The 17,397-nt window shown below is 51.0% G+C and overlaps 1 protein-coding gene across 1 annotated transcript; it reads left to right on the top strand.

Annotated features, from left to right (window-relative positions):
• The first annotated feature begins 7,898 nt into the window (after window positions 1-7,898).
• Window positions 7,899-17,377, top strand: CXCL14 (C-X-C motif chemokine ligand 14). The gene is made up of 4 exons (XM_062587469.1): window positions 7,899-8,097; window positions 8,936-9,041; window positions 13,756-13,866; window positions 16,405-17,377. Exons 1-4 carry the CDS (start codon window positions 8,034-8,036, stop codon window positions 16,418-16,420), a joined length of 297 nt encoding a protein of 98 aa, XP_062443453.1. The 5' UTR covers window positions 7,899-8,033; the 3' UTR covers window positions 16,421-17,377.
• Window positions 17,378-17,397: the final 20 nt, after the last annotated feature.

Below are 17,397 nucleotides of genomic sequence, written 5' to 3' on the forward strand. Positions count from 1 at the left end.
GCGGTTTATCACCAGTCCCAGTCCCACTGCCAACACAGATCTGTGGCATCATAGTGCCACTTTGTGCCAAGTTTGGCACTTGTATTAATTTATCAGCCCTGCCTTCTTCTCTATCTGATTCCTTGTTTAATTTTAACAGAAGAAAAATAACCCGCTCACCACGTTGATTCTCTAAAGTGCCATCCTTGCTTGCTTTTTCAGATTATTAGAGGGAAAAAAAAAGCTCACATTTACCTACTCAGGAGTGCAACAGTGCCCTGCTACCCACCCATTTCTCGTCCATTTTAATGTCTGCAAGCCTGTAGCACCCTGCATTGAGGAAGAGAGAGGCTTAGGTGTTTTTGCTGATGATCAGGGCTGCAGAGCTTGGCCCAGCTTTTCTGCAGACCACACATAAATGAGAACGGGGGTCACACTGAAGAGCCAAGCCAAGCTGCCTAGGCTTTTCCATCCAAAGACCGCCGGAGCCTGGCCCAAATTCACACTTGAGCACATGATTGCGTGGAAACCCTGTGGAAAGTGGGCAAGTGTGGCCGGAGCAGAGGGCTGGAGCAGCGAGGCACTCTCCACAGCTGCCCGCGGTGAAGAGGGACCAAGTCATCATTAATACGCATCGGCTCACAGCAAAGTCCCTCTGAGCATCGGCCTCGCCGGTTGCGCCGCCGCCGCGCAAAGCTCGGGAGTTGCAGGAGTATCCCGGGTTAATGAAGGAAGGGGGAAGCGAGCTGCAGAGCCCTCGTTACCTGTGAGAGGCAGGAAACGCGGAGAGAGGATCCACCTGAGGCAGCCAAAGCTCCGGCTGCACTTGCAGAAACACGAGGGTTTTTTTACTTGCAAAATGCCGGTTGTTTGAGCTGCAGAATAAACCGGTTTTCTTAGAAAAACCGAGAACAACAGCCACCCTCAATATACTATGGTAATTAAGCTTTTATCTCGAACAGAAAATAATTAGCACACTTGTTACTCAGAAGAAAATTCTGTTTTATGATTGATTACAACCTATTACAAATTCCAAGTCTGAATCGTTAGTTCATTCGTTTCATCGCATTTGTCTTTAAAGACGTTACGTATGCTTTTTGCACCCCAAGGGCAAAAAGCGAGGGCATGAAAAATACCGCTCATTAACGCCCAGCTCAGCGGAAGGAGGAGGGAGGCGCGGAGCACCCACGCTGGCGGCAGCGGCCGGGCCCAGCGAGCGAGCGAGCGCGCGCACGGCGGGTTTCTGCACACGCAGCACCGGGGGAAAAGGGGGCGAGAGAAGCACCGGGGAGCCCCGTCGGCGTCCTGCCGGCGTCGGACCCGTGCGCGGCCCGGCGCCAACCTCCGCGCGCGCCGCGGACGGAGCGCGACGTTGACCCCCGTCCTTAATCGCTCTGGATTATAGTCGTTTTTATTTAACAGCTTCAGCGCTTTGTTCCGTGGGAGCTTCGTCGCTGGGCAAGCTCGGGGGCCTCCCAGCGCCTCCGCAGGTCCTGGGGCACCGGGGCTCCCTCCGCACGGAGCGGGCGTTTCGCGCGGCGGGGACGTGCCGCGAGGCCGGGCCGGGCCCTTCAGGGAGGGCAGGGGAGCGGGCGCTGGGGCACAGGGATTTGGCACGTATGACGCATTTTACAGGTTATCTTCCGAGTGCAAAACTGCTCCCACAACGCAACCGAAGAGCCCCGAGCGCTGGGGGGGTTGCAGAGCGCCGGCGCAGCGGAGGCGGTGCCGCTGCTGCTGCCGCTGCCGCCCCGTCCGCCGGCACGGGGCCGTGGCCGCCGCGGGTGCTCCTCGGGCCGGCGAGCCCGCGGGTCGTGCTCGCCTTATCCCTGCTGCTCTCACCCACATTGAACAGCACCTTACCCTGCAAAGAGCTCGACGGCAGCCCGGGCGGGACAGCCTGGCCCTCGGCAGCGCCCTCAGAGCTCCACTGCAGCACCCTCAGCTGCCAGCTCCCCGGAGCGCCATCGCCCTCGCCCTCAAAAGCCACTTTCCTTTAATTAAAGCCCATAAAACCACGGCAGCATCGACACCTGCGGCCAACCCATCCCGCCTGGAGAGCCCCGGCCGGCCGGGACGAGGGCAGCCCGGGCAGGGCCGAATCCCTGCCGCGACCGCCGGAGCGCGTTCCCCTCCCTCCCTGCGAGCCGGCTGAAGGATAAATGCCAGGAAGCGATCTTCTCGCGCCGAACCGCTGCGTTTCTGGCTCCGTCTCCACGAGAGCTCACCTGGGCTTGGACTAGAAACAGATTCGGTCGCTGATCTCATTCGGTTCTGTTCTGTTGCAAAAATAAAACACCTTGTGGTTCGCTTTTAAGGTTCCCCAAGCTTTTGAACGTAGATGGGCTGGCAGAGGATCCGCTTCCTTCTCAGAGACAAGTGGCATTAATCAGTGCAGAAAGAGGCTGCCAGTAATTTATTACATATAGAAACAGACCTACAGATTACCCAAAACTACCCTCCAGAAGAAGAAAAAACCAAAAATCACCACTCCGTAGAGCACAATCTGAAGGCAGAATTTGTTTCTAATCTTGGGGCAAAAGCAAGCTTTTCCATTCAATCACCTTTGTGTTTTTCAGCCTATGTAACGCTCTCACTGTACGTCTGGCACTGAAAGCCGTGGAAGAGAGCAGTACGCTCGCCTGCGAGCTCTCAGTCCAACGGAGATTAAAAAGCATTCAGGAAAGGGAGAACGCAGAGAAGACACCGAAAGGAAATGAGCTGGGGGGAGACGAAGCTTGGCGGGGCGAGCGCCTGCCAGGGAGGCGGCAGAGCCGCGCGGGAGGCGCCGGGGCCGCCTCGGCCGGGAGCCGCGACGCAAGGACGTCGCCGACCCCTTTTTCCCCCCCCCCCCCCCCCCCCCACTAGCTCAGCAAATCGGGAACATTCGGCCCTTCCCTCGGGGGCAGGCGGCCGAGGCGCGACGCTGATCTCGAACCCCCGTGAAAGACGCGGCTCGTGCTCTGCCACCACCACCGCGGACGCGTTTGAGCTGCGCGGCGCCCGGGTCTCCTTTCAGGAGGAAGCCAGCTTCGCGGCCACGTGCAAAACAGACGCCCACGTCCATCTGCAACGTAAACGCCCGGTAAGCAGCTTGTACCGAGCATAAGCCGTATTTGCACTCCCTTTTGCCACGTTAGTGCAGCGCTGTTCGCTCGTTCGCGACGAAGAGCTCCAAGGACGGCTCGCAGGCGTGCGGCAACGGTCCCGAGTCAGACCTGCTTATCCTGAGCCTGGCCGAACAACTCGAGCCTACGAGAGTCATTGCCTTAAAGCCATTCCCAAGAGAAGGCACAGCGTCCGCAATGTCGTCTCTTAGTGGAAAAAGCAATAAAAGAAACCAAAAGCAAGCAGCGAGCGCAAAACCAAAGCAACCCTCATGTTGCAGAATTCCTCCACTGTGGAACTTCACCGAAAGCAAGGCAGCTGTTTTCCCTGAAACGTGGTTCGTGTTTCCCAAGACAAAAGATGAAATCCGACGCTTTGAATTTCAACTTATGACGGACAAAACCATAACATGACGACACAGCTATTGTTCAGAGCTATTAAAAAGGGGAAAAAAGCCATTTGGAGTTCAGGGTGAAAACGCAGACTTGACCACAACCTTTAGCACATCCTCTGGTGACTAACGGCAGCACCCCAGCAGCAAGGCTTGCAACACACTCCCGAAACCCGATGCAGCTCTCCAGTTGTTTCCAGTTGGGGAGCAAATTTCTTCCTTGCTCTTTCAGAGGGACCGGAGCCCGTGTGCTGCGCGCGGGGGTGCGCAGCATCTCTCCTGCACAACATCTCGCACCTGACTCTAGAGCCAAAACGGTCACGTTACCCAAGAGGCAAAAAGCTAAAGTACAAGACTCCAGGAGAGGAAGAAAGAAAAAGATTATGCAATTATGCACAACAAAAAAATGCACCTATGCAATACCTCCACCCTCCTGCCCAATTTCCTAGTGTGCATCTAAGTCAAATTCCTCTCCTGAATTTCTGCCATGCTACTCAGGGATTATGTCATGCCACTTCAAACGCTTAATCTTTTCCTTGATGGGCTGATTAGAATATTCATATGCGATAAGCCCAGATGAGGCATTCACATCAGTTTATCCCAACAGCAATAAGCAAGCCTCCGTTTCACAGCCATTTTTACAAATATTCCTCACAATGACGGGCATTTTGCATCTTTCCTGCAGGAAACATGCTGTGAAATTCTGAGGGACAATTAATACAATTTGTAATTCACGTTATACTTCAAATAATCAGCATAAGTCCAATTGGCAATAGTGAAATATTTCCAGTAACAGCTACACTTTTAATTATATATATTCTGGTCAGAGTGGGATGCAGTGGAATATACAGGGGACCCTCTGCCCTGAGTGAGCCCAATATCACCTGCCCCCCAGCAGCAGAGGAAAATCTCACCTTGAGGTACACTTGGAGATGGTTAGCATCAGAGCTTGGTAGGACTGAGCACAGTCCACGTCCAAATCTTGTTTCAGCAAAAAGGCACAAATGTGATTGCACTGGCAAACCCAGTAGTTCCTTTGGAGCCCTCCCATTTCCATGGTGGGTTTTTTTTTTTTTTTTTTTTTTTGGGGGGGGGGGCGTTAGGAGGGGAGATAAATCCTGGACCTCCTGCAGGGCAGCTTTTGCTTAGTTTTTGTCTTAAAGAGTAAATGCTTCATTTTAGCTCAGCTGCATGTGAGGCTCAGCTTGAAATATTTCTCTTTCCAGTTGGCCAAAACTGGAGAACCTCTTGCTTTTCAAGGCAATCTGCTTGCCAAACCTGCACTTTCTGATTTTTGGAGGGGACAGACACTAATCCCCAATGCAAGTTCTCACATTTAGTCTGTGCTGGAAGTCACCAAACTACAGCCAACCTGGCCAGAGGCTCCACTTCCACCCTCAGAGGCAAAGCCAGGCTTTACCCTTGACTTGCTAGGGAGCCTCATGCTGGGGCAGAGACCTGGAAAGAATATTTAATTAGCTGAAATGCCAGACCTTTCAATAACGACAAAGTCCCTCTAATTAGCTAGACAAAGGGGGTAATATGCTACGAGTAAAGATACTGCTGTGCTCCCCGGCGCACGCATGACGCTGAGGACAATGTGGGACCTCTGAGGACAATGTGGGACCTCGATGGTTCCAGCCCTTACGCAACGTTCCCTTTGTAGGGTGCAAAACCAAGCCCTGGCTTATTAATATATGATGGGGCACTTTTGTGATGGCCAGCGGGGCTGAAATGAATGCTTTGACCTCCCATCGCCCCCACGGCAGCCGTTTTGCCGGGGCGGTTCCTGCGGCAGGTTCACCCTGGTCTACCTCCATGGCTCCTCATGGCCATCCCCCGGGAGGACATCTGCTCCATACATGCCGGTGTGCCTGGCTCAGCGCTGGCTGGAGGAGCCCTCCGAGCACCCCATCACCTCTCCGTGCTGGCCCCCGTCCTCGCTGACCGCAGGAAGCACCGGCTGCCAGCAGAAACGCACGGGCCGAGGCTTAGCGGATCGCTCAGAGGTGCTGCAGGCACACAAAGCGTCAGCGCGTGCTGCTCAGCTTGGTACATGTTTGCACAAAGAAAATTAGCTAATGAAATACATCAGCAGTTACCGGGTTTTCTTTTGATGGGGACTATGGTGCATCCCACACAGACGTTCCCTGTGCCAAAGCTTATCCCTCTCCTGTGATCGTCACTCTGTTACTCAGACGCAGCCAGCTTCAGGTCTCAAAGGCAGCCGTACGCGGTGACCAAAGTCTGTTACACCACACAAGAGGCACCTTTGAGCTATCAGAAATAATTACTGTCAGAGTCAGTGCCAGACACAGCTACTGCTTGGTCGTGTAACGAGCGGTTACTGTTCCTATACGTACCTGCGTGGAGCAGTGCTTTGCTTATTCAATTGCTAATATACCGGGCTTATAGCCCGCTTAGCTTTGAATGACAGCAAAAGTCGTACCAGAATCAAGGATTCAGTTTTGGAAAGCTCAGGAGTTTCCCTCAGTTTTCATCCAGACCGTACACGAGCGTCCCGGCCCAGGGGAAGCTCAGGCTGCCGATAGCCAGCGCTGCACCCAAACGCGTGTTAGGAGAGAGGCAGGGAAAATGCCTCCCCCTCCCCGCAGTTTTTCCCCTCTGCTTTGGGATGAGCAGGGTCTGCAAAGAAAGTTGGGGAGGAGAAAATAACCCCAAGTGGCAGAAGGCCAGGACTACAGCACCTGGATGGGATGCGAGTGAGGGGTTTTTTTTTAAGCTCTCTCCCCTGTCCCCAGCACGCACCCTAGCCACCGGGCCAGCAAGTATTCGGAAATGAGTCTTTTCCGCTTTCCTGCGGTACTTGGTCCCACTCATATAAGTGACCGGATCCTGAAAGCATCTTGTGGAAATTTGATCCTAGATCCCCCACATCCGAGGTGCACGGTTTTCATCGGCAGGCCGCAGAGGCAGCCCCTGGAGCGCTGCGTGCACGGACCCCACGGCCCCAGCGGGAGGCTTTTACAGCCCCCCCGTCACACCGCTCGTCTGCTGCACAAACGAGCCAAGCACGGCAAAACAAACCACCCCAGGGCCCTCCCTCCCCTGCCCCACGGCACGCACACCTATCCAGAAAGGGGTCTTCCACCCCAAAAGCGTGCTGTCACGCTGCTGAGCGCTCCCCCGTGCCGGGCGCCTCCTCCTCCTCCCCGCGAGCCCGCCGGAGACGCGGCCCCGTCCAGGCACGTCCTGCCTGAAAAGCGCCGGCGAGAACAGGGCGGCCGCGGCCAGGGGCGACGTGCAGCGCGCACGGCCCGGCTGTACTCGCGCAGCCCGCCAGCGGCCGGGCGGGCGACGGGGCCCGGCGCCGGCGCTGCCAGCGAGCCGCCGCGTGGGAAACTCCAACCGAACCCAGAGCGAGGAGCGTGCGGCGGGTTATTCCCAGCCGCTGCCTGAACTGGCAGGACGGACAGTTTACATTGTTTTTTTTTAAGCATTTATGGTTGTGATTAAAGGATGCAGTTAATAGGAATGTTTAATTCCTTGGCTTGCTAATATAGCTTCCAACTGTCTTTGGCTATGCAACTGCGTGCGAGCTGAATATACAAAATACTGCGGGAAAGGCAATTGCACTGGGTAGGCAAGGGGGGAACGTGATCAAAGCTATTCTGGGAAAACAGCAGAGATTCACAGGGGTGAGCCCAGGCATTTACTAATTACACATTTCACATACATTACTACAGAGTAGATTAGACACTCAGTCCTGATTTTCACCCATTTCAGTTGCATAGGCATGAAATGGGAATGTGGATTTTTAAAGATGCTGTTTTAACCATGTCTGAAATGAGAAACGGCATCTGAGAGGGAGAACACGCGTGCTCGTTCATGAGGTCTGTGTGTGTTGTTACCCTGTTTCAGACATGTCGCTTGAGAATTTGCTAAAGCAGCCCTAAACTGATATTACCACCCAAAATATTCTATATAGGAAGCCCACCTAACAACGCTCTTGGAAAAAGAAAGATTCCTATTTAATTCCCTGCGGTTTCCTTTAGATCTGGAAGCCCTTTAAAGCTGAAAAAATCAACACTAAAGCAAACAGGCTGCCCCTGCCGACTAGGTGAAATCTCAGCGAGGGTAATTTTCAAGAGGAGCAGGGATTTCGGCCATGCGCTGGCTTCCTCCTCGCTCTTTCAAACCGTGCTCCCCCCCCCCCCTTCCCCTCCGCTCCCCCTCCCGAGCCCGGCGGAGCCCTGCGCGGAGCGGCCGCCCGGGCGCTGCCCGCGGGGGGCCGCGTCCGTCCCCCCGGGGCCGGGGCCGGGCCCGGCCCGCCCGCCCGGGGCGCCTGTCCCCTCCCTCTCTCCCGGGGCTGGGAAACTGGGGCGAGCTGCCGAGTTGCTCTGCATATTAATGAGCGGGAGCAAGGGCAGCAGGAGCTGTTTTAAAAGAGGACAAGAGGCGGCGAGCGGCAGAGCGCGCACGGGAGCCGAGCCGAGCCGAGCCGAGCCGGCGGCAGCAGCAGCGCCCGCTCGCCGCGCTCGCCCGCAGCGGACCCGTGCGGGACCGGCGCCGCGGTCCCTCCCGCCGCCGCACCATGAAGCTCCTGACGGCGGCTTTGCTCCTGCTGCTGCTCGCGATGTGCCTGGCCGGCGCGGAAGGTGAGCGGCGCCGTCCTGCCCCTGCCCCTGCCCCGGCCCTGCCCGCCGCGGCTCCCGGGAGCGCGCGGGGCCCCGCGCCGCCGCCGCGGCTCCGGCCTGCGGGCTCCGGCCTGCGGGCTCCGGCGAGCTTCTCGGTAAGGGAGGCAGCGCTGTCCCCCTGCTGCTAGCCGCATAGCCGAGATCTACTGGAAGAGAGACCGCAGCGCGGTGACTGCGCGCTTGGGCTGTCTCCTTTAGACCGGAGACAGCTCCCACGGAAAACAGAGCAGAGTTTAATTTGATGCGTTAGCACGGATTTCACTGAATTTACCAGCTTGTATTTTCTTACGCATATAAACGATGACCAAAAAAAGAAAAGCTTTTGTATGGCTGAGAAGGCATCGTAGCACCCGGAGAAGAAAGAAAAAAAGAAAGAAAAAAAATCACAAGTGTGACTTAAAGTCCTACAAATTAAGTGAGAGACAAGTGAAATGAGAAAGGAAAGCTGAACAGGCAAATGCAATTCTTAGGAAGTTCCAATTCTCTCCTTTGGCTTTTGTTAAATGTAATTATATTTAATCACAGCAGGTGCACTTTAAAAAGCTGTAATATTGGCTAAGTCTCAGAATGTATGCGGCACTAAAACATTTCTCAGGGAGTTACTGTATTTTTTTTGTGGGGGGGGGGGGAATAAGAGAAAATATTACCTTTAAGCTCAACAGCATTACAGAATTCAGCTTTTTCTGCCACGGCTTACAAGATCAAACTGACATTCGTACGCAGACATGTGCTAGCAGGGAAGGGACACTTGGTATGCAGGAGGCTTTGCAGGCACATGAGTAACTGCTTTCTCTTGTAGGAGTAAAGTGCAAATGTTCAAGAAAAGGTCCTAAAATAAGATTCTCTAACGTACGGAAGCTGGAAATAAAGCCAAGGTACCCCTTCTGCGTGGAAGAAATGATTATGTAAGTTTTCCTGCATTTTTTGCTTTTTTGCTTTATCTGTTCAGTTGCATTACCTTAAATTGCGAGTTCCTTCTTTGCTCTTTGGTTTTATTGTGTCCCGGTATACTAATTTCCTGCAATAATTATTTGCTATATTAGATGTAGTAAGTGTAACTCTGATCAAAAACCCAGCTATAATTTTTCAATATAGTTGCCTACTCAAAGAAATATTTATGAAACTGTGTGTGTGTGTGTGTGTATATACATATATATATATATATATAGTAACCAAAGACTAATTGTTAGTTCAACTGGAGATAGGGATCAAATCGTACTCTGAGCTGCCCAATATGAAATCCAGAAGAATTTACTCAAGTTATTTGGGATGTGCAGAGTGAGACCAAGAGCAGGATTTGGTCCACAGTGGTTTCTGCAAGGAAGAGTTATCCTAACCAGTCTAATTTTTGCCTGTGCTGTGCCAAAGCAATCCTCTGACATTTCACAGGATTACCTAGTGCACGAGAAAATACATTCATTCCTCCGAGCCTCGCTGCAAAGCGGTGACTAACACTGCGGCGAAACCTCAAGAGAGGCAGCGATAAGCTGGAATGAGGCAGGCATGGGGATTTTTGGCCTCGCTGGTGACAGGTTCAAGAGAAGCGCATTTTTCCCCCATCATCTCAAATGTGGGTGATCTGTGATTTTTTTTTTCCTGTCCCATTCTGGATTTGTTAAGATTGCATGCAAACCACCAGCCAGCCCACAGGACCGAGTAAGGCCCTGAAGGGCAGATCAGCCAGGAAGACCTGCACCCAACTCTGTTATCTAAGAGGAGAAAAATGGGTCTCAAGGGAGACTCTGCTCTCAGCACAAACGAGGAGGCACTGATCCTGCCCCCTCCGAAATGAGCAGCCGGACTTGGCAGGTGGAGCAGGGACAGAATGTGCTGGCCTCACTCGAGACCCTCCAGGTTTACAGCAGCATAACCAAGACCAGTATTTAGCCCGGGGAGCATCACACCCATCCCTTTGGGGCCAGAATCATCCAGCAGCGACCCAACAGATAACCTGCACTCAGAGCACCCCTGTCCAAACCAGTCCCGGGAATCAGCCTGCTGCAGTTTTACTTTGTTTGCTTTGACCTTTGAATAGCACAAATATGAAACAGGGGGGCACTAGCTCTTCTGATCCCACACCAGCCATTCGGGCACAAACATGTCAAGCAAACATTTTAAACAAACAGCACTGACCTCTTGCAGGGGATTGAATCACCAACACTTTGCTCTCCGCCTGGGAAGGAGCCCCAGGTGACGCAGCACCGATATCTGCATCGAGCCCTCCCCAGAAAGGGCACCCTAATGCTCATTCAGTGGGTGCAGCCCAGCAGTTCTTCCTATCTCATGTCAATCACTTGGCCTTAACAAAAGCAGCGGAAGCACTGCAGCAGCATAAAAGCAATTGAAGAATTTGCTGCTCGAGGTTTCCCTCTGTGCCTGGAAGGCTCAACTGTTGTCTAGGAAGCAAGCAGGAGCATGTTCCCCCCAGAGCAGGATGCCAGCAGAAGCTGGATGGGAAAGCGTTGTCAGAAAAACAATAACGGGCTTTCCGAGGCTAGGTCTAGGAGAGACATCTGCTCAAAAGCAGCTGGGCCAGGCTTGGTGGCTGAGAGGGAGGGGAATGCATGGGGATAAAATAAACCTCATTAACGCAACTTTTCACTTTCAATCAGAAAGTCAGAAAGCATACAAACTGCTTCAGCCTGTGCCCAAACGCCTTCCGCGAGCGGGTTGCTGTTCCAGCTGGACTTTCTGGACAGCTATGCAAGTTTGGAGTAATGCAGTTCAGGAGAAGGGAGATGCTCTGGGTTTGCACCCAACTCCTGGGGCAGAGCTACCCCACAGGTCTCACATTGCTGGGAAAGATTACTCCTGCTTGCACCCATGGGGGCTAGGGCAGGGAAAGGCTCGTGCACTGGCATCAGTGCCTTTCCAGGCTACCATAGTGCAGTCTGAAATCAGCACTGAAAACAAGTTTTAATTAATATTGAGAGAATCGACTGATGCAGGAGTCTCTGGACAAAGCATAGAACAGCTAAATTCCTGCAACTGAGTTTTTGTTACCAGAGCAATTGTCTAGAATGAGTTCAAGAAGCTTATTCTCCTCCTACTCTCCTCAAAAGCTCACATCTTTCCATACGGGAGGAAGATAAGTTATGTTCAGCACAGAAGACACAGGTACACAGATGCAATTTAGGAAGGAATTCACCTTAGGATAAAACCTCCCAGGAAGAACCACAGTACTAGGTAAGAGGCAGCTAAATTTGAGTCCTTGGTCTAGTCAAAACCTATGAAGATTCATGCTCTGCTCCACCAGACAGTAGTCATGCCCCACTCCCCAGTGAGGAAAAGAGGTAGGAAATAGGAGGGAGGTTTAATTCTTTCTGCCTGAAAGGATTCAAAACCACCCTGTCCCCCCACACGTAGCCCTGGGAGAACTGTCAGATGAGATTGGCTGAGCTGGATACAGGACACACGAATCCTGCAAGAGGGAGTGCTGCAGGGACAAGAGCACTGAGGCTTCAGCCACTTCTCCATCCCTGGAGATCTCCTTGCAACTCATCCAGGCAACTCCTTGCTTGGAATATCAGCTCCCACAGCAACTACTCTTAAGCGTATAAGAGTTTGTCTGCCTAACAAGTGGGCAGCATGCCCATGGCACAAGGAAATCTAAAAAACTGTTATTTCCATATTTCTTCACCCAGAGACTAGAAAAAGTGATAGAGCATCAATAGCATAAAAGCTATGCCTGGCATCAGAGCAGTGCCTCTCACCCCTAGAAAAGCCCCATCTCTCACTTAAAAAGCATACCATGCATCTTCTCCTGGTTAGATAAATCCAGAAGTGTCTTATTCACTTCTGGTGCAAAATCAGGGTTTGCCACTTCGTAGGAGCATTTCTGCTCCTCCCTGTGATTTAGTTTGTCTATCACTTTCTGGAAATAACCTTCTACACTGTATCAAAGGAGAAACTCAAGCCAGGTTCTGGCATCAGACACTGCCTACAAGCATGAATAGCCACAGTTGAGAAAGTAGCTGCTGGATGAAGAACTTTGCACTGATCTCCGGTTCCTTAAAACTTGCATGCCTTGTGCCTTTGATAGAGGCTTGGGTTTTTCGCTCCTGTTCAAAGCTGCAGGGAAACTTCCTTTCTTACTTACACACTGATCCCCAGAGGAGCTGGCTAAGAACACCTTTGAAGTAGAAGTGATCTGCAGGTTTGAACAGTGACCATCCCTTCCTGATACCTGCAGCCATATAGACTTCTGGAGGCCTTGCACAGCTCTCCTAAGCTTTGGGGAAAGGGTCTCTGACTCCCAAAAAATAACACAGGAAGTAATGCCTCATCTTTCAGTGATGTTAATTTAGACCTGTTGGAGATGGAGTGGAGAAGCAGAGCAGGGAAGAAGGTTAATTGAATGGAAAGGCACATTGTACAACACCGGAAAAGCATAGCAAGACCCTTAGCTAAGCTTATGCTAGCACCTTAGAGCATTTCACCTCTGAGGAAAGAGTGAGGCATGGTCCTGCACACGGTGAATGGCGTGAGCTGAAAGTGATTGCAAGGCACTTCGTATTAGAGGTGAGGAGCCACCTTTTAAACCAAGTCACAGAAGAAGCCCCGTAAGTACGAGCAGATACGTCTGGGTACTGCTGTCATTTTCCTGAGGTTTCTAGCAGTATTTTAAGAATTCTGCTGTAGTACTTTAGTTAAACTGAAAACTGTTTCCCTACTATGGATAGTATTTCTAGAAAAGTGAGCTGTTCCAATAAAAAAGAGGGAGGGTCACAATATAATAAATCACAATATAATAAAAATAGAAAACCTGTTGATTTTGAGCCCTGAGAAGTAATAGCAATTTTGACTTCTCTGAAAAGCCATTCTCTTGGGGAGCCGTGCCAGATTTCTCATAGCCTGGTTCTTGCAAGACCAACTAGTGCTTAACAGAGATGGCATCACTAAGCGTACTGGGAGGAAGCCTACACAGATGGAAGACCTCTGCCACGTTTTGCCTCCCAGCACACCTAGCAAGGAGGGACGCAAAGCCTACGGCTGCTGGTAAGGACAGCAGAAACGGACTGGTCTGTGAATGTTTGAGGTCTGCCTGCCCTGATGTGCTCAGAGCCAGCCCTTTGGGCCATCCAGAAGCTTGTCACATGCAAGCATTAAAATATTGCTGACCACACACACACAGAATACGCAGATCTAATCTTTTCTCTTGGATGCAGCACTTGATTTTAAGGAAACCATCTCCTTGTGCAAAGATTTTGTAGCTGCCTGAATGAACTCTAATTAAATCAGCTATTAAACTCAAAAGAAGAATATCTAACAAACAGCAGAACAAACCCACCGATTAAAAATAGCTGGTAGGTCTTCATCTGGTATAACTTAGCACAGTGCTATATTGTCCACAGAGTTGTGCTGATTCATAACAGCTGAAGATCTGTTCCAACATTATTACAGCAAACACAGACACCTCCCATAAAACGCAGCACGAAAGTCTTTCCATTGCTGACCGAGTAAGAGTCTCAAGATCCCCCCCCCCCCTTTTTTTTGGTTGAGTTACCTGGAATAAGAGCAAAGCATATCCCCCAGGCTTTTGAACAAGCAAACCCACTGATGAACGAAGGCGGGTTCCTTCCCGCGACCCCCGTAACCGGCGCTCTCTCCCCGTTGCAGCGTGACTTTGTGGACGCGGGTCCGAGGCGAGCAGCAGCACTGCCTGAACCCCAAGCGCCAGAACACGGTGCGGCTGCTGAAGTGGTACAGAGTATGGAAGGAGAAAGGCAGGTAAGCACCCATCCGCGCAGTGGGACCTCGCTCGCTCTCCACAGGCGGAGCACGGAGCCAGGTCCGTCCTCGCCGCCAGCGCTTCCCGCCGGACGGCTCAGTCGCCAGGGCTGCTGCCGTGACCGTGCCGGGGGAAATACCAGACTGCAAAAGCCAACATCCCTCATTGCTGATCAACATACCACCCGAGGGTCTGTGTTAAATGACCTCTGCATGAGGGGAAAGCCTTGGTGGCAAGCTAGACAGCTAATGGTGTTCAGACTTAGACTCCCTATTTTACATACTACAAATGCGCCATTCAGCACCGAGGACTTATTTCATTCCTAAGCTGCAATTATAAGTAGACATTCTTGATGTAGTTTCTTTTCCTCCACATGCAGAGCTCAGGATTAGGCTGTTTCGGCTATAAATAATAATTACTTTCTGTTAAATTGTTTGTCAGCTGATGTTCTCAGTTACTTACACATGCTCACCTTCCTTTTACGGTTAAAAAGCCGGGATAAAAAGCTAAATTACTTCCATGGTCATGTGTAAGATAGCCGGAGCTGGGAAGAGACAGCCCTACTTCATGTCACACATTTTAACCATAGCATCTCAAAATCTTCAATTCCTGACAACAGATCTCTGCCAGTTTTAACCATCGTATCATTCTCAAGATAACAGCAACTTGCTGGTAAGATGCACTGCCATCTTCTCCCTTGCAAGGAGAGGTTTTGTTCACTTTTTTTTTTTTAATAAATAGAAGCCAGACATAACTAAAAGAGAAACACGAATTCCTGATCGTGTTATTTCCATCCTTAACTAAGGGGAGCTGCCCAACTCCCATCACCTCCCAGGGGGATCAGGTGTTTCTTCTGAGCCTTTTAAGTCCCTGGAATATTGGGGCAAATCTTTCAGCAAATCTGAGGAGAAATAATCCATAGAAGAACCTAGGCAGCGAGGTAGGAATGATCTAGCTTCCTTCAGTCCATAACTGGGCACTTCAAGATTTCAGGAAGAATTAAGGGTATTTTATTTGGAGCATAAACATGCCCTGGGAGATGCAATGAGAAGTCAACCTTGGCACTGGGTCTGGGGCCATGTCTCAGACTCAGGTGCCCGAGTACAGCCTTGTCAGCCCTCCAGGAAGCACCTGGGGCTGCAGGAAGCCTTCCAGACCCATCCATGGGGAGACCATCCACACGAGAACCAGCATTAACCAACATCCAGGAAAGAGCCTTTGCATGGAGCATGTCCTGGCCGAGCCACCGGCTGCAGCACAGGACCAGGCGCCTCTCTGTGTTCTTCGCCAGCTCAAGACTTCTCTGCCATCCCAAGGAGGGGGCAGGGGACTGTGCTGCAGAGGTGGCCAGGAGAAAGGAGAAGCAGAGAAGGGACCGTGAGCCCAGCCCAGCCGGGGGGGGCCATGGCTTTGGCTGCCAGCCTGGAGCATGCAAACCAGGGGCAATGCAACCCTCTGCATTTTACTTCTTGCCTCTGTCCCGCCCTAAGCCTCTCCTGCATTTCCCCGCTGCAATTTTGCAACTTCTCTGCCATTTCCCTGTGTTTGCAACGTTCACAACTGCATTTCCTATAGCAGTTGCCTTAATAAGAGAAGCACACAGTTAGCCCCCAGCTTCAGGAAATCCCTTCCAGCTTCAGAGCTGGAGGAAGTTTCATGTTGTGTGTGACAGAGGCCTCTCTAAGGGCCAGGAGACCCAAAGAGAGTTGCTGCTCCTCTCCTGGCCTCTTCCGTCCATCATCACACCCCTCTGCAGCAAGGGACCACCAGGGAAACTGCTACCCGCGAGGCTTGTTGCAATCACACAGCAGCAAGTGACTATTTCAGGCAAAGAACAATTTTAAAACAAGTCCTCACAAAAAAAATAAACAATCTGTCAATGCCTTCAGTGCTAGCTGTGCCAAACCTGTGCGCTGAATTGCTCCTCAGGAAAAGCCAAGGGCTTTTATTTAAAGTCAAGTGCAGCACAAACACGCATCCCTTCCCCAAAATAGCATTGCTCCTCATCTTCCCTGTGCAGGGGAAGACTGCTCTTGCCTGGAGAGCCTGTACAGCTAGGATTTTTCAGCAGTTTTATGGAAAATAGTATTGTCAGGTTGTCTTCTCAAGATGCAAAACAGATTAATATTATTCAAAACATGCCAGATAGTCTGAATATAGAGCATATTCCAATTCAAATGTGCAGCTCATGACATCTTTTAACATTTGTATATGAGGTAGGGATTTTTCCAGGGGTTAACGTGTATTACTGGATGCAGATTTCCTAATCTTATACATCCCTGTAATCCTGAGCACAGTGGGCTCGTTACTCCGCGCAGCCCCAAAAGGAGCCGGGAAGGCGAGCTCAGAGCCCCTGCTCCGACCCACGTCGCAGCTACGAGCCTTGCGACTCTGCTCAAGTCAGTAACTTACTTCAATTTACTTATGCTAAGGTTAAAAATTCATCTTCTAGTTTTTAAATCGTCTGGAAGGGGGCTGTTCCGCTCCTTGTTAAGCTAGCTTAAAAACAGCTTGCTCTTGGCTTTCCTCCTTTCCAGGGTTTATGAAGAGTAGAAGGAAACAGCATGAGGAACAGACCAGACTGACTGACGTAGGACTGGGCTCTGCAGAAAATTATTTCTCACAGACACAAGACACAAATTCTATATTATTATAAAGCACTTTTTACCAAGGGTCAGTTTTTACATTTTATAGCCGTGTGCAAAAGGCTTCCAGATTTCATAAGCATCTCTCGCTCTTCAGATTTCATACCTGTCTGCTTTCTACTGAGACTGGGAAAACTCACGCTTCTCATTTTAAAGAGGTTTTTTTATTATTATTGTTATTCATTCATACTTCACTACGACTGCAATCGAGCTTTATAAGCTCATCAGGCAAACACCGCTGTCCGTAAAGGTATCACACAGTTGCGTCCCTCACCCTCTCGCGCCGGGAGAGCTTCGGCGCTGTGGCCGTTTGCCGCGTTTGCAGCCTCGGCTGCAGCGGGGCGAAGCGGGGACCAAAGACCGGCGCGCCGCGCGGGCCGCGTCCGGGAGGCCGCGGGCTGCCGCTCCGCAGAGGAGGTCTCCGGCGCGCTGGCGGAGGAGCACGGACAGCGCTTCTGCCCCGGCCGGGGGTCTCGCTGCAGGACGAAGCGCGCCGCGTATTCCCTTTAACGTTGGGCACACTAGAAAGCATTTCTAGGTCGTTTTTATTACGAAGAAAAAAAAAAAAAAAACGTTTGTTCTTTTCCTCCACTTGAAGTTCTTACGGAAAGTCTGCAGCTTCAGTACTGAGACGTTTTAAGCTTCAAGACTATTGTGTATGATTTCCTAGATTTGTAGCAAAAAAACCTTTAAAAGGTACCTTTTTATGAAAAATAGGGTAAACAAATATCTATGTGTTTTAGCCACAATACAACATATTCATTATTTTGAATGTAATACTTCAATGTTAAGCAGTGCATTCCTCTTTTTAATAACAAAACTACCTTTTCATTTGTAAATATACTATAGGAAATCTCCCTATATTATCTTTCTGTATAATGTACT

Source organism: Rhea pennata, chromosome 14 (genome assembly GCF_028389875.1).
Source record: "Rhea pennata isolate bPtePen1 chromosome 14, bPtePen1.pri, whole genome shotgun sequence".
Classification (NCBI taxonomy): domain Eukaryota; kingdom Metazoa; phylum Chordata; class Aves; order Rheiformes; family Rheidae; genus Rhea; species Rhea pennata.

Coding starts and splice junctions, on each gene's coding strand:
- CXCL14 (XM_062587469.1), top strand. CDS start 8,034: ATGAAGCTCCTGACGGCGGCTTTGCTCCTGCTGCTGCTCGCGATGTGC. Junction 8,098..8,935: donor GTGCCTGGCCGGCGCGGAAG/GTGAGCGGCGCC, acceptor TTTCTCTTGTAG/GAGTAAAGTGCAAATGTTCA. Junction 9,042..13,755: donor TGCGTGGAAGAAATGATTAT/GTAAGTTTTCCT, acceptor TCCCCGTTGCAG/CGTGACTTTGTGGACGCGGG.